Here is a 20,348-nt window from a genome sequence, read left to right as displayed (position 1 = left end):
GGGAGGGCCGATCAAAGAACAGGATGATAGGCCCGGATCACATCAAACACATGTAGTACTCTCTGAGGGGAGGGGAGGGGAGGGCCGAGGGATGATAGGCCGATCAAAGAACTCTCTAGGATGATAGGCCCGGATCACATCAAACACATGTAGTACTCTCTGAGGGAGGGGAGGGCCAATCAAAGAACAGGAGGATAGGCCCGGATCACATCAAACACATGTAGTACTCTCTGAGGGAGGGGAGGGGAGGGCCGATCAAAGAACAGGATGATAGGCCCGGATCACATCAAACACATGTAGTACTCTCTGAGGGGAGGGGAGGGCCGATCAAAGAACAGGATGATAGGCCCGGATCACATCAAACACATGTAGTACTCTCTGAGGGAGGGGAGGGGAGGGCCGATCAAAGAACAGGAGGATAGGCCCGGATCACATCAAAACCATGTAGTACTCTCTGAGGGGAGGGGAGGGCCGATCAAAGAACAGGATGATAGGCCCGGATCACATCAAACACATGTAGTACTCTCTGAGGGAGGGGAGGGCCGATCAAAGAACAGGATGATAGGCCCGGATCACATCAAACACATGTAGTACTCTCTGAGGGGAGGGGAGGGCCGATCAAAGAACAGGATGATAGGCCCGGATCACATCAAACACATGTAGTACTCTCTGAGGGAGGGGAGGGGGGGGCCGATCAACGAACAGGAGGATAGGCCCGGATCACATCAAACACATGTAGTACACTCTGAGGGGAGGGGAGGGCCGATCAAAGAACAGGAGGATAGGCCCGGATCCCATCAAACACATGTAGTACTCTCTGAGGGGAGGGAGGGCCGATCAAAGAACAGGAGGATAGGCCCAGATCCCATCAAACAGACAACAGGACAATCAGGACTAGGTCTCTACTGCTGTTCAGTATTGAAGGGAACAGATTTGCACCTAGATAATGTATAAAATACACTGAGTGTAAAAAACATTTTAAAAACTAAACATCCATGACATAGACTGACCAGGTGAATCCAGATGAAAGCTATGATCCCTTAATGATGTCACTTAAATCCACTTCAAAGCAGTGTCGATGAAGGGGAGGAGACAGGGTAAAGAAAGATTTTTAAGCCTTGAAACAATTGAGAAATGGATTGTGTATGTGTGCCATTCAAAGGGTGAATGGGTAAGAGAAAAGATGTAAGTGCCTTTAACACGGGGAATGGTAGTAGGTGCCAGGCGCACCGGTCAAGAACTGCAATGGTGCTGGGTGTTTCACGCTCAACAGTTTCCCGTGCGTATCAACCACCCAAAGGGCATCCAGCCAACTTGACACATCTGTGGGAAGCGTTGAAGTCAACATGGGCCAGCATCCCTGTGGAACATTTTAACACCTTGTAGAGTCCATACCCAACAAATTGAGTCTGTTCTGAGGGCAAAAGGGGGTGCAACTAAATTTTAGGATGGTGTTCCTAATGTTTTGTACACTCAGCGTACATATACACTACCGTTCCAAAGTTTGGGATCACTTAGAAATGTCCTTGTTTTTAAAAGAAAAACACCTTTTTGTCCATTAAAATAACATCAAATTCATCAAAATACAGTGCAGACATTGTTGATGTTGTAAATTACTATTATAGCTGGAAACTGCTGAATAGAGTATCTGGAGCATCAGCATTTGTGGGTTCGATTACAGGCTCAAAATGGCCAAAAACAAAGTACTTTCATCTGAAACTCGTCAGTCTATTCTTGTTCCGAGAAATGAAGGCTATTTCATGCGAGAAATTGCCAAGAAACTGAAGATCTCGTACAACACTGTGCACTACTCCCTTCACAGAACAGTGCAAACTGGCTCTAACCAGAATAGAAAGAGGAGTGGGAGGCCCCAGTGCACAACTGAGCAAGAGGACAAGTACTTTAGAGTGTCTAGTTTGAGAAACAGATGGCTCACAAGTCCTCAACTGGCAGCTTCATTAAATAGTACCTGCAAACACCAGTCTCAACATCAACCGTGAAGAGGTGATTCCGAGATGCAGGCCTTCTAGGCAGAGTTGCAAAGAAAAAGCCATATCTCAGACTGGCCAATAAAAATGTAAAATGAAGATGGGCAAAAGAACAGACAATGGACAGAGGAACTCTTCCTAGAAGGCCAGCAAAAATAGAAAAGTGAGGTGTAACTTTGCATTGGGACTTTTGGTGTGTATACTAATGCAAATCCATATGTTACATCTGGGTACGTTTATGCTACCTACCCTTTAATTAATACGCCATGGGAGTAACGCCCCTTCACACACATGTCCCTAAAAGGGAATAGGAGGCATCTGGCATAGGAGTTCCAGCTTTCTGGCCTTCAAGCTCTTGCCCTCATCTCACTAATGAGGGCTGGGCAGCACCGGTAGGCACAGGCACACAACACAGACACTAATCTAAGCAGGGCAACATCACAGGGCTGATTCATGCCACCTGCTTCCCTACTACACTTCTCATCTGCAGACAAGGCAGGCAACACTTTGGACTGCCTGATGTGTTGAAGAAAGGAAACAGGGATGGGTGTGCGTCATTTACAGCTTCTCATCTGTGATAGGCAATGGGTTAGTAGCCCCTTGCAGATGGCACCCTGAGGGGTGGCCATTCTGTCTCCAGCTGGGTTGGTCTTAATCCGAGCACAATTACACACAACACACAGTGACACAGACATACAAAGTGACAAACATGCACAGTGACACACACACCGACAAAACACATTCACACAGGGAAACAAACACACATACACAGTGACACACACTTCAAAAGAACCATGTTTATCTATTTATAGTCCTCTTTTCAGGCTCTATTCATTTCCTTTCTTCAAAAGGACAAGATAAAGAGTTGACTGCCCCCACCTTTTCCCTCATGTTCCTCTCATCAACACCTGTCACAATCCCCACTTCCTGTTTGGCCCTGCCCTACTTCCTTCCTGTCAACAGCCACTGTGGGTGATGTGCTTACGCTGTTATATGTGTGTGTGCATGTACCCCTGGCACTGCGGTGTGTGTCGCAAACCTCTCTGTTGCACAGTTACTGGTGACACCAGGGCGGGGTTCAATTCTAAAAGGAAGTCAATTACAATTACAATTCAATAATCAAAAAGAGTGCATTCATTTTCAAAGACTTCTCATACTGATAAGTAGAAGATTATATATATATATATTTATATATATATATATATAAATAAATTCAGCAAAAAAAGATGCCACCAGTTCCATTGAGTACTGCAGTGCATCTCCTCCTCATGGACTGCACCAGATTTGCCAGTTCTCGCTGTGAGATGTTACCCCACTCTTCCACCAAGCACCTGCAAGTTCCCGGACATTTCTGGGGGGGGGGAATGGCCCTAGCCCTCACCCTACGATCCAACAGGTCGTAGACGTTCTCAATGGGACTGAGATCCGGGCAATCTCAGATCGATTGTCTGGGGCCAAGTTAACCTCTCCTTTCATGTAAAAAAGCCATCACCATCATACTTTTAGGGAAAGAGGATAATTTTTTACATGTATTAAACTGTGAATTTGACCAATTCCATTCCTCTTGCTTTGGGGGTCCGGGGTCCTCCCCGGGATAATTTTCATGAACATTACCGAGAAGGACATTCTACTCTAAAATGTATGAAAATAAAATGTTGACACCATCTAAAATATAATTTCAACCTCCAGAAATGGGCCCAATAACCGATAACTTTAACCCCTGGTGTTGACACACTGATAATGATTCTGCTGTTTGAATGTTAAAATTCCTGTTAAAATGTATAGTACAATAGCGTTTGAGGAACATTAACGCTTGAAACACCCACAAAGCAGGGTTTGACCTGAACTACTCTTCTCCCTGTGGTGATGAGGCAGGCTATGGATGTAGATTTAATTCCCTGACATCATCAGCGTTTCAGAGGATAGTGAGTCAGTCTGGTGATTCTCCTGGCGGAGTTCTTTATTCAGATTGATCTCATTAGATAGATATCTGCTGATGTCTGGGCTGGCTCTATGTTGGTGTGTGTGTCAGCAGTCCGCCACCCAGAGATAGACATCAGCTGGCTTCCCACTTTAGAACTCTCATGCTCCCAGCATGATTTGTCCCTTTTGTCCAATTTACAATACCATGCTGCCGACTTACAACAAAGTCATCTTACAGCATTGGCCAAAACTGTATGAGAAATGTTTGTGTTGTTCTTATTCAGAAAACCCCCTTATTTCTCAAGAACTCCAAATGGACGTCATTCATCACTAGTAATGAGAATGTTCTAGATGTGCTGTTCACAGAGTAACCAAATTAGTATTGAATGGAGGAGAAAGACTGTTTTGAGTGTGAAGAGAGATGAGGAGAGACATTGTCAACAACAAACACCATGCACGCACACACACACTCACGCCGGAAGCACCATTATCATCCCCAACCCTTCCCTCACCCCTCAGACTAGAAAAGGGACCAGTCGATTGATCTCTGTCCTGTCCCCCGAGGCCCCTAGACTCTCCACGGGGTGCCAACACAGAACACACACGCTCTAACTCGTTTTAGACACCTCCCTGCCCTCACCCAAATAGCCCTCATTAGTGTCTCACAGCACCATAGCTCCCTCCCTCAATCCCTCCTATACTCTCCCACTATCCCCCTCTCCTCTCTCTCCCAGTCAGCCACAAGAGCAGGTCTTCCCAAACTGGGGTACACGCAATAAAAATGAGATTGTTTTTTTTATTTTTAAAAATGTGAAGAAAAAAAGAAAAAAAACATTCACATCTTCAGTAGCCTTGTTTCACTGCCAAAAAAAATGAAACCATCTAGTGTTCAGCGAAATAACAACACAATGTCAAATACAGGTAGCCTAGTCAAATAATAAACATCCAATCTGTTCATCTCTCGCAGGAATTCCACTAACGGTCCATATGTAGCCAAACGTAGCTGCTGCTCATTCCGTTTGCAAGAAAATTGATAAATGGTTAAAAAAGTAAGGCCCGCATGTTGTTGTTAGCCCAGCAGACATGGACACTAACAGTTGTGAATCTGATGCAGCCGAAGAGCTACTGCCCCCTTACCCAGGAAAGCACCGAACAACAGACACAGACGTTGGACCATCGAAGCGGCGCAAATATGATGAGAACTACATTGATTTGGGGTTCACTTATATTGAGAGTAGTGCTTTTCCTCAGCCACAGTGTGTTATTGTGCAAAAGTACCATCTCACAACTCGATGAAACCTTCACTCTTGCACAGACATTTAGAAACAAAACATGCCAAATTGAAAAATAAGTTACGGGAGTTTTTTGAGAGAGAATATAAGATGACTTTCGAATAGTAAGACATGTTTAAAAGCAACAGATACCATTAATAAGAAGGGGCTAGATATGGCGAGCTACTGTGTAGCTAGGACAGGCAAGCCCCATACTATTGTGGAGGACTTAATTCTTCCTGCTGCTGCGGATATGGATGGGACAATGCTGGGGAAAAGGCAAAAAAATATATATACAGATAATGCCTTCATCAAACAACACTGTTTCATGATGGATCAGTGACATGGCAGGAGATGTTTTGAAACAATTACTGCTTCGCATAACAGCTGGATGAGTATACAGACGTGGCGGGCCTGGTACAGGTCCTGGTATATGTCCGTTACGTTTATGGGGGGTAAATTAAGGAAGACATCCTCTTCTGCAAACCACTGGAAACCAAGACAACAGGAGAGGATATTTTTAAAGTACTGGACAGCGTTGTGACATCAAATGGACTTTGGTAGTCAAGATGTGTTGGTGTCTGTACTGATGGCGCAAAAGCCATGACAGGGAGGAGTGGCAATGCGTGTGTAAGCAGTTGCTCCCAACATCACTTGGGTACACTGCAGCATCAATTGAGAGGCTCTTGCTGCCAAGGGAATGCCTGACAGCTTGAAATACATTTTGGACACTACAGTGAAAATGGTTAACTTTGTTAAAGCAAGGCCCCTGAACTCTCGTGTATTTTCTGCACTATGCAATAATATGGGCAGCGACCATGTAACACTTTTTACAACAAGCGTGCTGGTTATCAAGGGGCAAAGTATTGACACGTTTTTTTTTAAATTAAGAGACGAGCTTAACATGTCCTTTACTTTACGTTTCTCACACGACTGGCCTATCTGGGTGATGTTTTTTCTCGCCTGATTGATCTGAATCTACGATTACAGGGACTCTACGCAACTATATTCAATGTGAGGGACAGCATTGAAGCTAAGTTGGAGCTCTTTTCTGTCTGCATTAACAAGGACAACACACAGGTCTTTCCATCATTGTATGATTTTTTGTGTGCAAATTTTTTTTTAAAGAATAATTTTACCAGGCAAGTCAGTTAAGAACAAATTCTTATTTTCAATGACGGCCTAGGAACAGTAGGTTAACTGCCTGTTCAGGGGCAGAACAACAGATTTGTACCTTGTCAGCTCGGGGATTTGAACTTGCAACCTTTCGGTTACTAGTCCAACGCTCTAACCACTAGGCTACCCTGCAGCTTACGGACAATGTCAAATGTGATATAGCGAAGCACCTGAGAGAGTTGGGTGCACAATTACGCAGGTACTTTCCCGAAACGGATGACACAAACAAATGGATTCATTATCCCTTTCATGCCCTGCCTCCAGTCCACATACAGATATCTGAACGGGAGAGCCTCATCGAAATTACAACAAGCAGTTCTGTGAAAATTGAATTGAAATCAGAAGCCACTGCCAGATTGGGTATCCTGCCTTGGCAAATCAGGCTGTTAAGACACTGATGCCCTTTGCAACCACGTACCTATGTGAGAGTGGATTCTCAGCCCTCACTAGCATGAAAACTAAATACAGGCACAGACTCTGTGTGGAAAAAGACAGAGACTCTCTCCAATACAACCCAACATTGCAGAGTTATGTGCATCCTTTCAAGCACACCCTTCTCATTAACCAACATGTTTCAAGCAGACCACCATAGACCACCGTGCTTTGAAATTTTGGTAATGGCTCACATCAACACCATTATCCCAGAAACCCTAGACCCACTCCAATTTGCATACCGCCCAAACAGATCCACAGATGATGCAATCTCTATTGCACTCCACACTGCCCTTTCCCACCTGGACAAAAGGGACACTTATGTGAGAATGCTATTAATTGACTACAGCTCAGCGTTCAACACCATAGTACCCTCAAAGCTCATCACTAAGCTAAGGATCATGGGACTAAACACCTCCCTCTGCAACTGGATCCTGGACTTCCAGACGGGCCGCCCCCAGGTAGTGAGGGTAGGTAGCAACACATCTGCCACACTGATCCTCAACACTGGAGCTCCCCAGGGGTGCGTGCTCAGTCCCCTCCTGTACTCCCTGTTCACCCACGGCTGTATGGCCAGGCACAACTTCAACACCATCATTAAGTTTGCAGTGGTTAAGTTTGCAGCCTGATCACCGACATCGATGAGCCTACAAGGAGGAAGTCAGAGAACTGGCCGGGAGGTGCCAGAATAACAACCTTTCTCTCAACGTAACCAAAACTAAGGTGATTATTGTGGACTACAGGAAAAGGAGGACCGAGCACACCCCCATTCTCATCGACGGGGCTGTAGTGGAGCAGGTTGAGAGCTTCAAGTTCCCCAGTGTCCACATCAACAACAAACTAGAATGGTCCAAACAAACCAAGACAGTCGTGAAGAGGGCACGACAAAGCTTATTCCCCCTCAGGAAACTAAAAGGATTTGGCATGGGTCCTGAGATCCTCAAAAGGTTCTACAGCTGCAACATTGAGATCATCTGGTTGCATCACTGCCTGGTACGGCAATTGTTCGGCCTTTGACCGCAAGGCACTACAGAGGGTAGTAAATACGGCCCAGTACATCACTGGGGCTAAGCTGCCTGCCATCCAGGACCTCTACACCAGGCGGTGTCAGAGGAAGGCCCAAAAAATTGTTAAAGACCCCAGCCTTCCCAGCCTCCCCAGTCATAGACTGTTCTCTCTACTACCGCCTGGCAAGTGGTACCGGAGTGCCGAGTTTAGCACAAAAAGGCTTCTCAACAGTTTTTACACCCAAGCCATAAGACTCCTGAACAGGTAACCAAATGGCTACCCGGACTATTTCTATTGTGTGCCCCCCCTCCCCCAACCCCTCTTTTTACCCTGCTGCTACTCTCTGTTTATCATATATGCATAGTCACTTTAACTATACATTCATGTACATACTACCTCAATTGGGCCGACCAACCAGTGCTCCTGCACATTGGCTAACCGGGCTATCTGCATTGTGTCCCACCCACCACCCGCCAACCCCGCTTTTACGCTACTGCTACTCTCTGTTCATCATATATGCATAGTCACTTTAACCATATCTACATGTACATACTACCTCAATCAGCCTGACTAACCGGTGTCTGTATGTAGCCTCGCTACTTTTATAGCCTCACTACTGTATATAGCCTGTCTTTTTACTGTTGTTTTATTTCTTTACTTACCTATTGTTCACCTAATACCTTTTTTGCACTATTGTTTAGAGCATGTAAGTAAGCATTTCACTGTAAGTTCTACTACACCTGTTGTATTCAGCGCACGTGACAAATAAATGTTGATTTGAGTTATTCACAATTTTTGATGAACGAATATGGTTTTATATGTAAGATGGCTAAGTAATGAGCAAAAATATTCATTATTATTATTTGTGCCCTGGTCCAATAAGAGCTCTTTGTCACTTTCCACGAGCCGGGTTGTGACAAAAACTCACACTCATTCTTATGTTTAATAAGTGTGGCAGGCTACAATGATGGCAAAAAACAACATTTGAGAGCGCGCTGACCCTGGTGCTAGATGGGGTACGCAGCTGGAGATTGAATGTTTGAAGGGGTACGGGACTATAAAAAGTTTGGGAACCACTGCTCCAGAGGATTGCTTCGACCTAGATTCAACACCCACCGCCTCGGATGCTAACAATGCTAAGTAGGTGCCAACACTAACAATGCTAGCTGTGAGGAATAACAAATCAAGTGGGAAACGGTAGCGCTCAGTGCTAACAATGCTAGGTGTAACAACGCTAGCTGTGAGGGATAACAAAACAGAGCAGGTAATGACAGAGCACAACACTAATGCATCACACAGGCAGAACACATCTGTTGAAAGGCCAAAGGAACATTTCATCAACTTTAGTAATGAAAGAAGAGATACTGTAGTTTTTTTTGAAAGGTTGTACACAGTTCAAAAACCTGTTGGCGCATGTGTAGTGGGGTCTGTGTGAATATGTTCAAATGTTTTATGTCACAATGATTGGCTCTTCAGAAGCCTCAAATCCAACATCTCCATGTTTCTATGGTTATCTTCGGCACAGGTGCTGGTTTTGGTTTGTGTGTTGTTATTGACTAGTATTCATTCTGCTATATTCCACTGCAGCTTTGACACATACACAGCAGGGCTACCGGAGAGGAACCTTAGAGGAGACATGGCAGGGATGCCACCCAATCTGTCAACAACAGGGACATGGCAGGGTAGAATGCCACCCAATCTGGCAACCGCAGAAGGGAGTATAGCCAGGGGGACTTTGAGGTGTCAAATCGATTAATATTAACAGGACATGTGTGTGTGTTCAAGGCCATGGCTCTCAGCAAATACTTTTGAGACGTTTGAGAGGTCAAGGGGTCAAGCCAGAGACAATCTGACTCAGAGTGTATTGAGAGATAGAGTGTATTGAGAGATAAAAAGAGATAAAAAGAGGCACAAGATGGAGGGAACGTTGGAACATAACTAACGAAATGACAATTAACGATAATGTAAGCATAATAATCCAGTATACACTAATGTATTGAATTTATTACACAAGCACAACGGCAAAGTCATGTCTTAAGTATAAAACTAACAATGACTCAATAATCCATGCTTTCTGGGAAGCTCGAAAGTCCAAAGGCTACGGGCAGAGTTAGTAAGTTGGTGTCAGAATTATTACAGTGTCAATTTACTTTTATTCCGTCTGTCTGCATATTTCAAGACATGGCATATGGGGGTGCAGTGAGATACCCGATGGGCTGGATGATCATTTTATTGTCAATCATCTTGAAAGAATGTATACTTAAAAACGGTCAAATCAACCAATCCTCCATTGTTAACACAATGGAAAGGTCAAAGCTTTATTATGTAAATGTCTAAGCAACAGACAGAATCAAAATGGTGCCGTTTTAGGTCATGTGGCGGAGAGTGATGCGGGCGCTGGAGACGGGGAAGTGAGCAGGTGGGTCTGGACAGGGGTGATGCTGTGGATGTTTGTATGCTTCTGTGTAGAGAAAAGTGTATGGCTCAGCTATGATTGAAGGATCCATAGCAACACTCAAAAACTGCTGTTGCTAGTGCGTGGGAAGGCTGGTTGAGGTGTTACGTTGTTAACGGCACCAGTGTGTGTTGGCGTGTGGGGGTGGCACAAGGGGCAAAGAGAGATGAGGAGAAGGAGTGGAGGGGAGAGGGAGAGAGCAGAGTTTAAACCCTCTCTAAAGCACTTCATGTTCTCTTTATTTTTGCTCCGGGTTTTCAGAAGCACAGACCCAGTTTGAAGCCCCACAGATTGGGCTACAGCAAAATCTATTCAAAGCAGTACAGTAACACAATATGCTCTGCTATTATGTAAATACCTACCTTGCTCATATGAAACTCCAACCGCCTCATATACCTCTCGATGGTTTTGATTTGCTGCAGACAGAAATAGAACAAGCTAGAGTTACATTGTGCTGTTGACAAGAGAAGATAGTGTCAGTAAAATGGTGCATCCACACCTTTAAGCTGTGACAGCGGTTAAAACAGAGGGTAACATGTTAGATGATCAAACATGTTACACTTTCAGCCGAGAGCAGACTCATTTATGGTAATCTAATCCCCCTCTCTCTTTTCCTAGCAGAAACATGATTCACACACACATCAAAGATCCATCCTCACTCAGCCAGACTGGTTAGGCCTGGTGCCTTCCACACAACTCACTCACCTTGTCAAGATCGTACAGGACTCCCTGGGGGAAAACACACACAGTAGATAGTGTTACTACTGCACAGCATATGGAGGAGCAGCTCACAACTATGCCATTAATGCAAAAAAGACTGCAGTTGTCTGACAAGAGGAATATGAATTATTTGAAAAATGCTTCCTCCCATTGAGAGAAGCTGTCTTTGGTTAGAGGAGCAGCAATGTGTTTGCTGTCTGACTAGCGTAGTAGCTACAGAACTAGATGTGTTTGCTGTCTGACTAGCGTAGTAGCTACTAGCTACAGAACTAGATGAGAGGGAGCTTAATCGCTCATTAGCACATGTGAGATGTCATGGGGAAGAAATAACATCATTAACAAATTGATTATCAGGCCAATTAGAATGAGGAGCCGTGTAGCTAGCTACATTAGCAGTGTTACTCAACCCAGTCCACTGGGACCATCAGCCGTTTCACATATTTGATCTAACCCCAACACTGTAGCACACTTGTTTCAAATGGTCAAGGGCTTGATGATTAGTAGACTAGTTAAATCAGGTGTGCTAGTGTTGGGATAGAGCCAATAAGTCAATTGACAGGTTGGTCCCTGAGAACTGGGTTGAGAAGCACTACACTACAACAAGGGTATAGGGCGTAGGGTCTCGGTGTTGATTTAGGACTGAGCCTACACTACAGTCAGTGGTAGTGGTGATGATGAGCTCACATCCTGTCTCACCAGTCTGGAGTTCCTCTTCATGTCCTTCATCAGAGAGGTGAGTTTATCAAGCTCAGTCTGGTATACCTCCAGATACTCACTGAGGGAGAGAGAGGACGGGGAGAGAGAGGGAGGAGGAGAGGGAAGGTGGAAGGAGGGATGGAGAAAGAGGGGGAAAAGGAAAAGAGGGAAGGAGAGGGGTGAAAGGAGGGGGAGAGGGAGGAAGAAGCAAGGAGTGGAGAGAGGGGAAGAAGAAAGTTGTAGGGAGGGATGGAGGGGGAGAAAAAGGTCACAGCTTACAATAAAGCTCTCACATATCACCAGGTTATCATATGGTTTGTGTGTGTGTGTGCATGTCTGTACTCACTCCAGGCCTTGTTTGAGGGCCCCGTACACCTCCTCCACCCTCTTGGGCTGGGGCTCTCTGGAGCCGCTGCTGGCCTTGTGCCCTGACAGATGGGGCTTCTTAGGCTTGGACGTGGGCTTCTTCTGCACCGCAGAGTTCCCCATGAATGAGTTACACCTGGACACACACACAATTTCAAGGTTTTCTTTGGGTCCTCAACAGAAATGGTCACAAAGGTGGTCTTTTTGAGGTCAAGACAGCAATTGTGACTCCTCAGTCCACAATACATAAGAGTTATGTACTGTAGTTTCTTCTTCATAAAACAGCTCAGAACACACACACCTCACACACCAGAGACAATTTCATCACCTAGTGACAGTCCCCAAGGTAACCCCACCCCAGTATAATAGGCGGAGGGATATGAACTGTACTGGGCTCAGGGGCTAGCCGAAGCAGTCCCAGTGCTGGAGTGCACTAACTGCTCTGGTGGCGATGTGTGACATGCACATTAGAAATGCTCTTTACAATATTTCCAACCCTAGAGTGATGGAAAGCGGTCTTCTGGTTTTAATTAACTAGTGTATATAGTGTAGATATTATAGACTCGCATCACTACACTGACAAATATCCACTTCCTTGTATAGAGCAGAATTATGGGGACACAGTGACAGCAGATTTCACTTCTTGCTCGACAAGTCAGAACATGCTACGTACTGCCTGGAACTCAGAGCTGCCACAAATCTAGGCCAGCGTGCAGAATGAGTTGCCATGGTGTCACGCTAGCTAGCTTTATGCTACGTTCAGCCTAGCAGCAGTGCTACGTTCAGTCTAGCAGCAGTGCTACGTTCAGCCTAGCTTTATGCTACGTTCAGCCTAGCAGCAGTGCTACGTTCAGCCTAGCAGCAGCGCTACATTCAGCCTAGCAGCAGTGCTACGTTCAGCCTAGCAGCAGTGCTTTAATAGGCAGACATATAGGCACATTATCAGAAGGAGATAACCACACGTGACAGTCGTCTGTCAGTCGCTTAACGCTCATTCAACTGATTAATAACACATTAGAAATGGGAATGTAGCATACATTCCCATTAATCAGTTGAATGAGCGTTAAGCGACTGACAGACGACTGTCACGTGTGGTTATCTCCTTCTGATAATGTGATAATTACTACATTCCCAGTCAGAGGAGGGTAAGTCAGCTAAGAACAAATTCTTATTTTTAATGACGACCTAGGAACAGTAGGTTAACTGCCTTTTTCAGGGGCAGAACAACAGATTTGTACCTTGTCAGCTCGGGGATTTGAACTTGCAACCTTTCGGTTACTAGTCCAACGCTCTAACCACTAGGCTATGCTACTTCACTGAAGAACACTGATGTCTCAGAGTTCGGTCTATCCACAGGGGGTACTTGAGAAGACTCTTGAGACCATAGGCTTACTGGTAAAATGCACATGAGAGGGTACTTCAGGGATACTCCGGGCAGAGCAAAATTATATTGGTGGTACAGTAAGCAAAAAAGGTAAGGAAACTTTAGAGTAGGATGAAGTTGTGCTTAGGCAATGATCTACGGTCAGTCTTGCATTTATCCCACTAACAGCTAGGGCTGGAATTGGGTACGGCATATTAATCCGAGATCTGTGCCTAGAAAGCCTTCAGGCCAACTTCCACCTCTCTATTCCCTTACCGCGAGCGTCTTTCCTGTAGCGTGCTGAAGCCGGCGAAGGACTGGCTCCGGATGATCCCATTGGGTCCCCCGGGGGAGTGGGTTCCAGCCGCCATGATCTCTGGGACACGGGACGACACTCCTGGAGAGAGAGAGGGAGGAAAAGAGAGTGAGATTGAGTTATATGAGCTACAGTAGTGAGCTACAGTAGTGAGCTACAGTAGTGAGCTACAGTAGTGAGCTACAGTAGTGAGCTACAGTAGTGAGCTACAGTAGTGAGCTACAGGAAACTATAGCAGATAGATATACATGAGCAACACGGGTAAACTGGGATGACAGAGAGAGAGCTATTAGGAAATAGTATGATATTAAACTCTACAGTGACAGGATAAGAGAGGGAGACCTGTATGGGCTACACAATATGCAGGAAACTATAATAAGCTTAGTATGTTGCAACTCTACAGTGACGGAATGAGAGACAGAAGACTTGTCGATACCGGCTCTGAATGTTGTTAGTCTGCATCTAAGCTTGAAGTCATCATCTATTTACTACACTGCAGATGGTGAATCACTCAACCCTGTATAGTGTGTTGAATGTGTTGTGCAACTGAATGCATTCAACTGAAATGTGTCTTCCGCATTTAACCCAACCCCTCTGAATCAGAGAGGTGCGAGGGGGCTGCCTTAATCGACATCAATATTATACTATAATATGTCCTTGATCGGTAAGAAGTTTATTTTCATTGTGCTCCCGACTCCTCCAAGAGTGGCTACTGACACCGGGTATACCAAATATTAAGAACAGCTTCCTAATATGGAGTAGCTTTCACCTGGATTCACCTGGTCAGTCTGTCATGGAAAGAGCAGGTGTTCTTAATGTTTTGTACACTCAGTGTATTTCAGTGTTGTTCTTCCTTGCTCGCACATTTCTAATCATCATTGATGGAACATTGTAGGAACCAGGGATAGGCTGGGATTCTACTAGACAATACTGCTGATGTACTCTTGATTCCTTAAAAAAATATCTAGGCTATTTCTATATTTAGCCAACCTGAGCTGTCAGAGACTTGTAACAGTCGAGAAGACCATTTGATAGAGACATTAAAATGAGCTTCCCAGAAACAGAAACACAGGAGAGAAGAGTGGACGCACATAGCACACAGACAATTAGTGATGGGGAGAAAATAGATAACTTTCCATATTATGATATTATTGTCCTACATAGTATAGGCTACCAGCTAAACTCATATTATGAGATATGAGAATAATGTCAAGTGATTTTTACAGTAAAAGGTTGTAAACCTAACCGTCACTAGAGTAGGCTTTCCCTGGGTGAGTTGCGGCACCTCGCCACTCCTGACTCCCTCCAGTCAATGGAAGCGTATAGGGGAGCCTTCAACCTGCAGGCCCCAGCAACATGACACCGTGCCTGGTTCCCAGCACAGAGAGACGTGACAGTGACAAAGCCCAGGGCCGAGGGATAGGGCCACACAAAGGCCCTGCACCATGCCGTGCACGGGCCCGGGGAAAGACTAGATGTTGTTTTGCTGTGGAGGGACAATAGGACAGGTCTGATATGGCCTCAGCTATTTATAGAGCCCACTTCAACACCACTCACTCACTGTGAAGCTGGGTCCTATTAAAAAAGAATGCTGATCTAGGATCAGGTCCCCCTTGTCTATATAATCCTATTCATTATGATCAAAAAGGAAAAATGTATCCTAGATCAGCATTCCTACACTGAGACGCTTTGTGAATACAGACACTGATGTGTAGCAGACTAGAACACTGGTACACAGGTCAATTAGGTCTATCTGCAAAAGAGGCTGGGTATGAGCACTCAAATATTCAAAGAAACTATTGTGATCTTATAATTCTATCTGCTAGGTATCGACGGCACTTTTATTTTTGATAATTTGATGTCTTACAAGAACCCAAACTGTTTGACCAGAGAATAACCCACTGTAGACAACCCAAGGAGAAGATGTTGAAACAAGGAAAAACACAGTTGATCTATTTGAAGGTACAAATGAGGGTCTAAAGTGAGAATCGATAGGAGCTGGAGCTAGAGATTATGGAGTGAATCTTTAAATTTCGCTTTAGTCCTCCATTTCCACAAAACAGTGGAAAATGGCAAAAAAACGCATCATCACATCATTTGCTGGCTTGATGGTAAATAGCGTGCCCTTCACTGTGGCTCACTCTGCTTTCTGAAAGCCTTACTCTTAGAGAGACAACGGCTCAGAGGAGGCTTCGAGAATTGACAAAACCTTCATCATGTTTAGAGTTCTGACTGAGCTTTTCAAAAGCCTTGTAGAAGTCAGGCTTTTGAGCACACTTGAAAAGTCTAGAAATTCCTGCTGAGATTGGCGGAGACTCGGACCGGAACAAAAATGAAAAGATTGGTTTCAGATTCAATTTGTTGCATCTTCTCAACATTGGAATCACTTCCTTTGATACCACTTCCATCCAACTCCACATCTTGCCAAATGGCAAAGTCAAGAATGAGACAACAGAGCCTCCGGCCAACTCCAGGGGCGGGAATATACAGAGTGGTAAGCATGTTAGGCTACTCTAGGGACTGCCAACATTGAGAACTGGAGGGCAGAACTGTCAGAAGTATCTTATCAAGCCAAACACTTCTATAACTCGGTCATAACATCCTGAATACATTAACTCATCTATTCTACAGAGGCTCTATTCTCTATTTTGCATCTACAGGTTTAAAACTAATATGGTGAGAGAAACCAGAGAGAAATACACCACCACCCACTGACTAAATCAACTAGCATGTTTTCAGTTCAGTTTTAACATCAACCTGGAGAGAGAATCTGGAATGAACGGTATGCCAGTCATCCATCCACATTCATGTCAAGGCACGTCTTTCACATCCAGTAAACATCACTACTCACTACTTGCCTCAAAAACAAACTACAGTCGTGGCCAAAAGTTTTGAGAATGACACAAATATTAATTTCCACAGTCTGCTGCCTCAGTGTCTTTAGACATTTTTTGTCCGATGTTACGATAGAATACTGAAGTATAATTACAAGCATTTCATAAGTGTCAAAGGCTTTTTTTTATTGACAATTACATGAAGTTGATGCAAAGAGTCAATATTTGCAGTGTTGACCCTCCTTTTTCAAGACGTCTGCAATCCGCCCTGACATGCTGTCAATTAACTTCTGGGCCACATCCTGACTGATGGCAGCCCATTCTTGCATAATCAATGCTTGGAGTTTGTCAGAATTTGTGGGGTTTTGTTTGTCCACCCGCCTCTTGAGGATTGACCACACGTTCTCAATGGGATTAAGGTCTGAGGGGTTTCTTGGCCATGGACCCAAAATATTGATGTTTTGTTCTCCGGGCCACTTAGTTATCACTTTTGCCTTATGGCAAGGTGCTCCATCATGCTGGAAAAGGCATTGTTTGTCACCAAACTGTTCCTGGATGGTTGGGAGAAGTTGCTCACAAAGGAGGTGTTGGTACTATTCTTTATTCATGGCTGTGTTCTTAGGCAAAATTCTGAGTGAGCCCACTCCCTTGGCTGAGAAGCAACCCCACACACTAATGTTCTCAGGATGCTTTACTGTTGACATGACACAGGACTGATGGTAGCGCTCAACTTGTCCTCTCCGGACAAGTTTTTTTCCGGATGCCACAAACAATCCGAAAGGGGATTCATCAGAGAAAATGACTTTACCCCAGTCCTCAGCAGTCCAATCCATGTACCTTTTGCAGAATATCAGTCTGTCCCTGATGTTTTTCCTGGATTGAAGTGGCTTCTTTGCTGCCCTTCCTGACACCAAGCCATCCTCCAAAGGTCTTCACCTCACTGTGCGTGCAGATGCACTCACACCTGCCTGCTGCCATTCCTGAGCAAGCTCTGTACTGGTGGTGCCCCGCAGCTCAATCAACTTTAGGAGACGGTCCTGGCGCTTGCTGGACTTTCTTGGGTGCCCGGAAGCCTTCTTCACAATAATTGAACCTCACTCCTTGAAGTTCTTGATGATCCGATAAATGGTTGATTTAGGTGCAATCTTACTGGCAGCAATATCCTTGCTTGTGAAGCCCTTTCATCACACATCCATGTGTGGGGTTGCTTCTCAGCCAAGGGAGTGGGCTCACTCACAATTTTGCCCAAGAACACAGCCATGAATAAAGAATGGTACCAACACATCCTCTGAGAGCAACTTCTATACACCATCAAGGAACAGTTTGGTGACGAACAATGCCTTTTCCAGCATGATGGATCACCTTTGCTACAAGGCAAAAGTGATAACTAAGTGGCTCGGAGAACAAAACATCTATATTTTGGGTCCATGGCCAGGAAACTCCCCAGACCTTAATCCCATTGAGAACTTGTGGTCAATCCTGAAGTGCCGGGTGGACAAACAAAAACCCACAAATTCTGACAAACTCCAAGCATTGATTATGCAAGAATGGGCTGCCATCAGTCAGGATGTGGCCCAGAAGTTAATTGACAGCATGCCAGGACGGATTGCAGAGGTCTTGAAAAATGAGGGTCAACACTGCAAATATTGACTCTTTGCATCAACTTCATGTAATTGTCAATAAAAGCCTTTGACACTTATGAAATGCTTGTAATTATACTTCAGTATTCCATAGTAACATCTGACAAAAATATCTAAGGACACTGAAGAAGCAAACTTCGTGGAAATTAATATGTGCGTCATTCTCAAAACTTTTGGCCACGGCTGTACACAACAAACTATGAGTTTCAGGTCAGGTGAAATGTAGACTAATCAAAATACATCCCCTCACAGCAGGAAGATAAAAATCCATTAGCTCAACCAGTGAGTCAACCCCCTCTCTCTCTCACAGCCCAATGTCACCCATCTGTCCGATCTTCCCTCCAATAGAGAGCCTTTCATACAACACAACACAGCGCTTCCTGAATCCTGATGCATTCTGGGACAGAGGCAGGGTGTTCCGGTTCAATGAGGCTGCCAGTCAGTCAGTCAGGCTATTGAAGGCTTCACAGTCACACAACCCTGCATTCTCCATGAGGAGAGGGACGTCAATGGGGTACAGGGGGGACGTCAAGGGGGGACGTCAAGGGGGGACAGGGGCCTCTCAGGCCGCACAAGCCTGATCAGTATGCTAACCAGCAGCCTGGCATAAATCCCAAGAGGACCATGTAACGGGAGGGGGTGCAGCAATAGGCTGATGCAATGAGTCAAGGAGGGCAGCACTGAGGGGCGTGAGTGAGGAGAGGGAAGAGGGAATGGAGGTTGCTGGGGAAATTGGTAATTATCTTCCAGCAAGGTCTGTGTTTGATTCATCAACCCTCCAGATCGAGCTGGATGGGTTAGGGAGGTGTGTGTGTGTGTGTGTGTGTGTGTGTGTGTGTGTGTGTGTGTGTGTGTGTGTGTGTGTGTGTGTGTGTGTGTGTGTGTGTGTGTGTGTGTGTGTGTGTGTGTGTGTGTGTGTGTGTGTGTGTGGAGACTGGAGCATAGAGGGTTAGGGGTGAGGGTGCTGGAACAGGGTGAGAGATCCTCCAGCAGGACCAGGTGGGCCCAGGGCTGAGAACCACAGGCCAGGGTAATCGTCCAACAGCACCCGTGGGCCCAGGGCTGAGAACCACAGGCCAGGGTAATCGTCCAACAGCACCCGTGGGCCCAGGGCTGTGACCACAGGCCAGGGTAATCGTCCAACAGCACCCGAGGGCCCAGGGCTGAGAACCACAGGCCAGGGTAATCATCCAACAGCACCCGTGGGCTCAGGGCTGAGAACCACAGGCCAGGGTAATCATCCAACAGCACCCGTGGGCCCAGGGCTGAGAACCACAGGCCAGGGTAATCATCCAACAGCACCCGTGGGCCCAGGGCTGAGAACCACAGGCCAGGGTAATCATCCAACATCACCCGTGGGCCCAGGGCTGAGAACCACAGGCCAGGGTAATCGTCCAACAGCACCCGTGGGCCCAGGGCTGAGAACCACAGGCCAGGGTAATCATCCAACAGCACCCGTGAGCCCAGGGCTGAGAACCACAGGCCAGGGTAATCATCCAACAGCACCCGTGGGCCCAGGGCTGAGAACCACAGGCCAGGGTAATCATCCAACAGCACCCGTGGGCCCAGGGCTGAGAACCACAGGCCAGGGTAATCATCCAACATCACCCGTGGGCCCAGGGCTGAGAACCACAGGCCAGGGTAATCGTCCAACAGCACCCGTGGGCCCAGGGCTGAGAACCACAGGCCAGGATAATCATCCAACAGCACCCGTGAGCCCAGGGCTGAGAACCACAGGCCAGGGTAATCATCCAACAGCACCCGTGAGCCCAGGGCTGAGAACCACAGGCCAGGGTAATCATCCAACAGCACCCGTGAGCCCAGGGCTGAGAACCACAGGCCAGGGTAATCATCCAACATCACCCGTGGGCCCAGGGCTGAGAACCACAGGCCAGGGTAATCGTCCAACAGCACCCGTGGGCCCAGGGCTGAGAACCACAGGCCAGGGTAATCATCCAACATCACCCGTGAGCCCAGGGCTGGCATCCTGAGAACCAGACACATCCCACACACAAAACCCTCCACCTCTCTCCAAACTCAGTCACCCATTCTGACTAAAACAAAATCAGAACATCGTTCTCACCATTACCCCCTCTGAAGCACTAACAGACAAAAACAGACTCACTCGCTCGCAGTCCTCTTTTGTTTTAAGTCTAAACA

At 45.9% G+C, this 20,348-nt stretch overlaps 1 protein-coding gene across 4 annotated transcripts in view; it reads right to left on the bottom strand.

Annotated features, from left to right (window-relative positions):
* Positions 1-20,348, bottom strand: part of LOC124012345 (rho family-interacting cell polarization regulator 2-like) — a 98,602-nt gene that overhangs the window by 33,305 nt on the left and 44,949 nt on the right. For 3 of the 4 annotated variants that reach the window (XM_046325848.1, XM_046325851.1, XM_046325852.1), the window contains exons 2-6: positions 13,675-13,795; positions 12,016-12,171; positions 11,658-11,748; positions 10,959-10,982; positions 10,616-10,669 (exon numbers count right to left, since the gene is read on the bottom strand). In XM_046325848.1, coding sequence (XP_046181804.1) covers positions 10,616-10,669; positions 10,959-10,982; positions 11,658-11,748; positions 12,016-12,171; positions 13,675-13,795 — 446 coding nt within the window. The remainder of the gene's footprint in view (positions 1-10,615; positions 10,670-10,958; positions 10,983-11,657; positions 11,749-12,015; positions 12,172-13,674; positions 13,796-20,348) is intronic. The other variant, XM_046325850.1, reaches the window with a different exon arrangement.

Source organism: Oncorhynchus gorbuscha, linkage group LG24 (assembly GCF_021184085.1).
Source record: "Oncorhynchus gorbuscha isolate QuinsamMale2020 ecotype Even-year linkage group LG24, OgorEven_v1.0, whole genome shotgun sequence".
NCBI lineage: Eukaryota > Metazoa > Chordata > Actinopteri > Salmoniformes > Salmonidae > Oncorhynchus > Oncorhynchus gorbuscha.
This window is presented reverse-complemented; position numbering and strand designations above follow the sequence as displayed.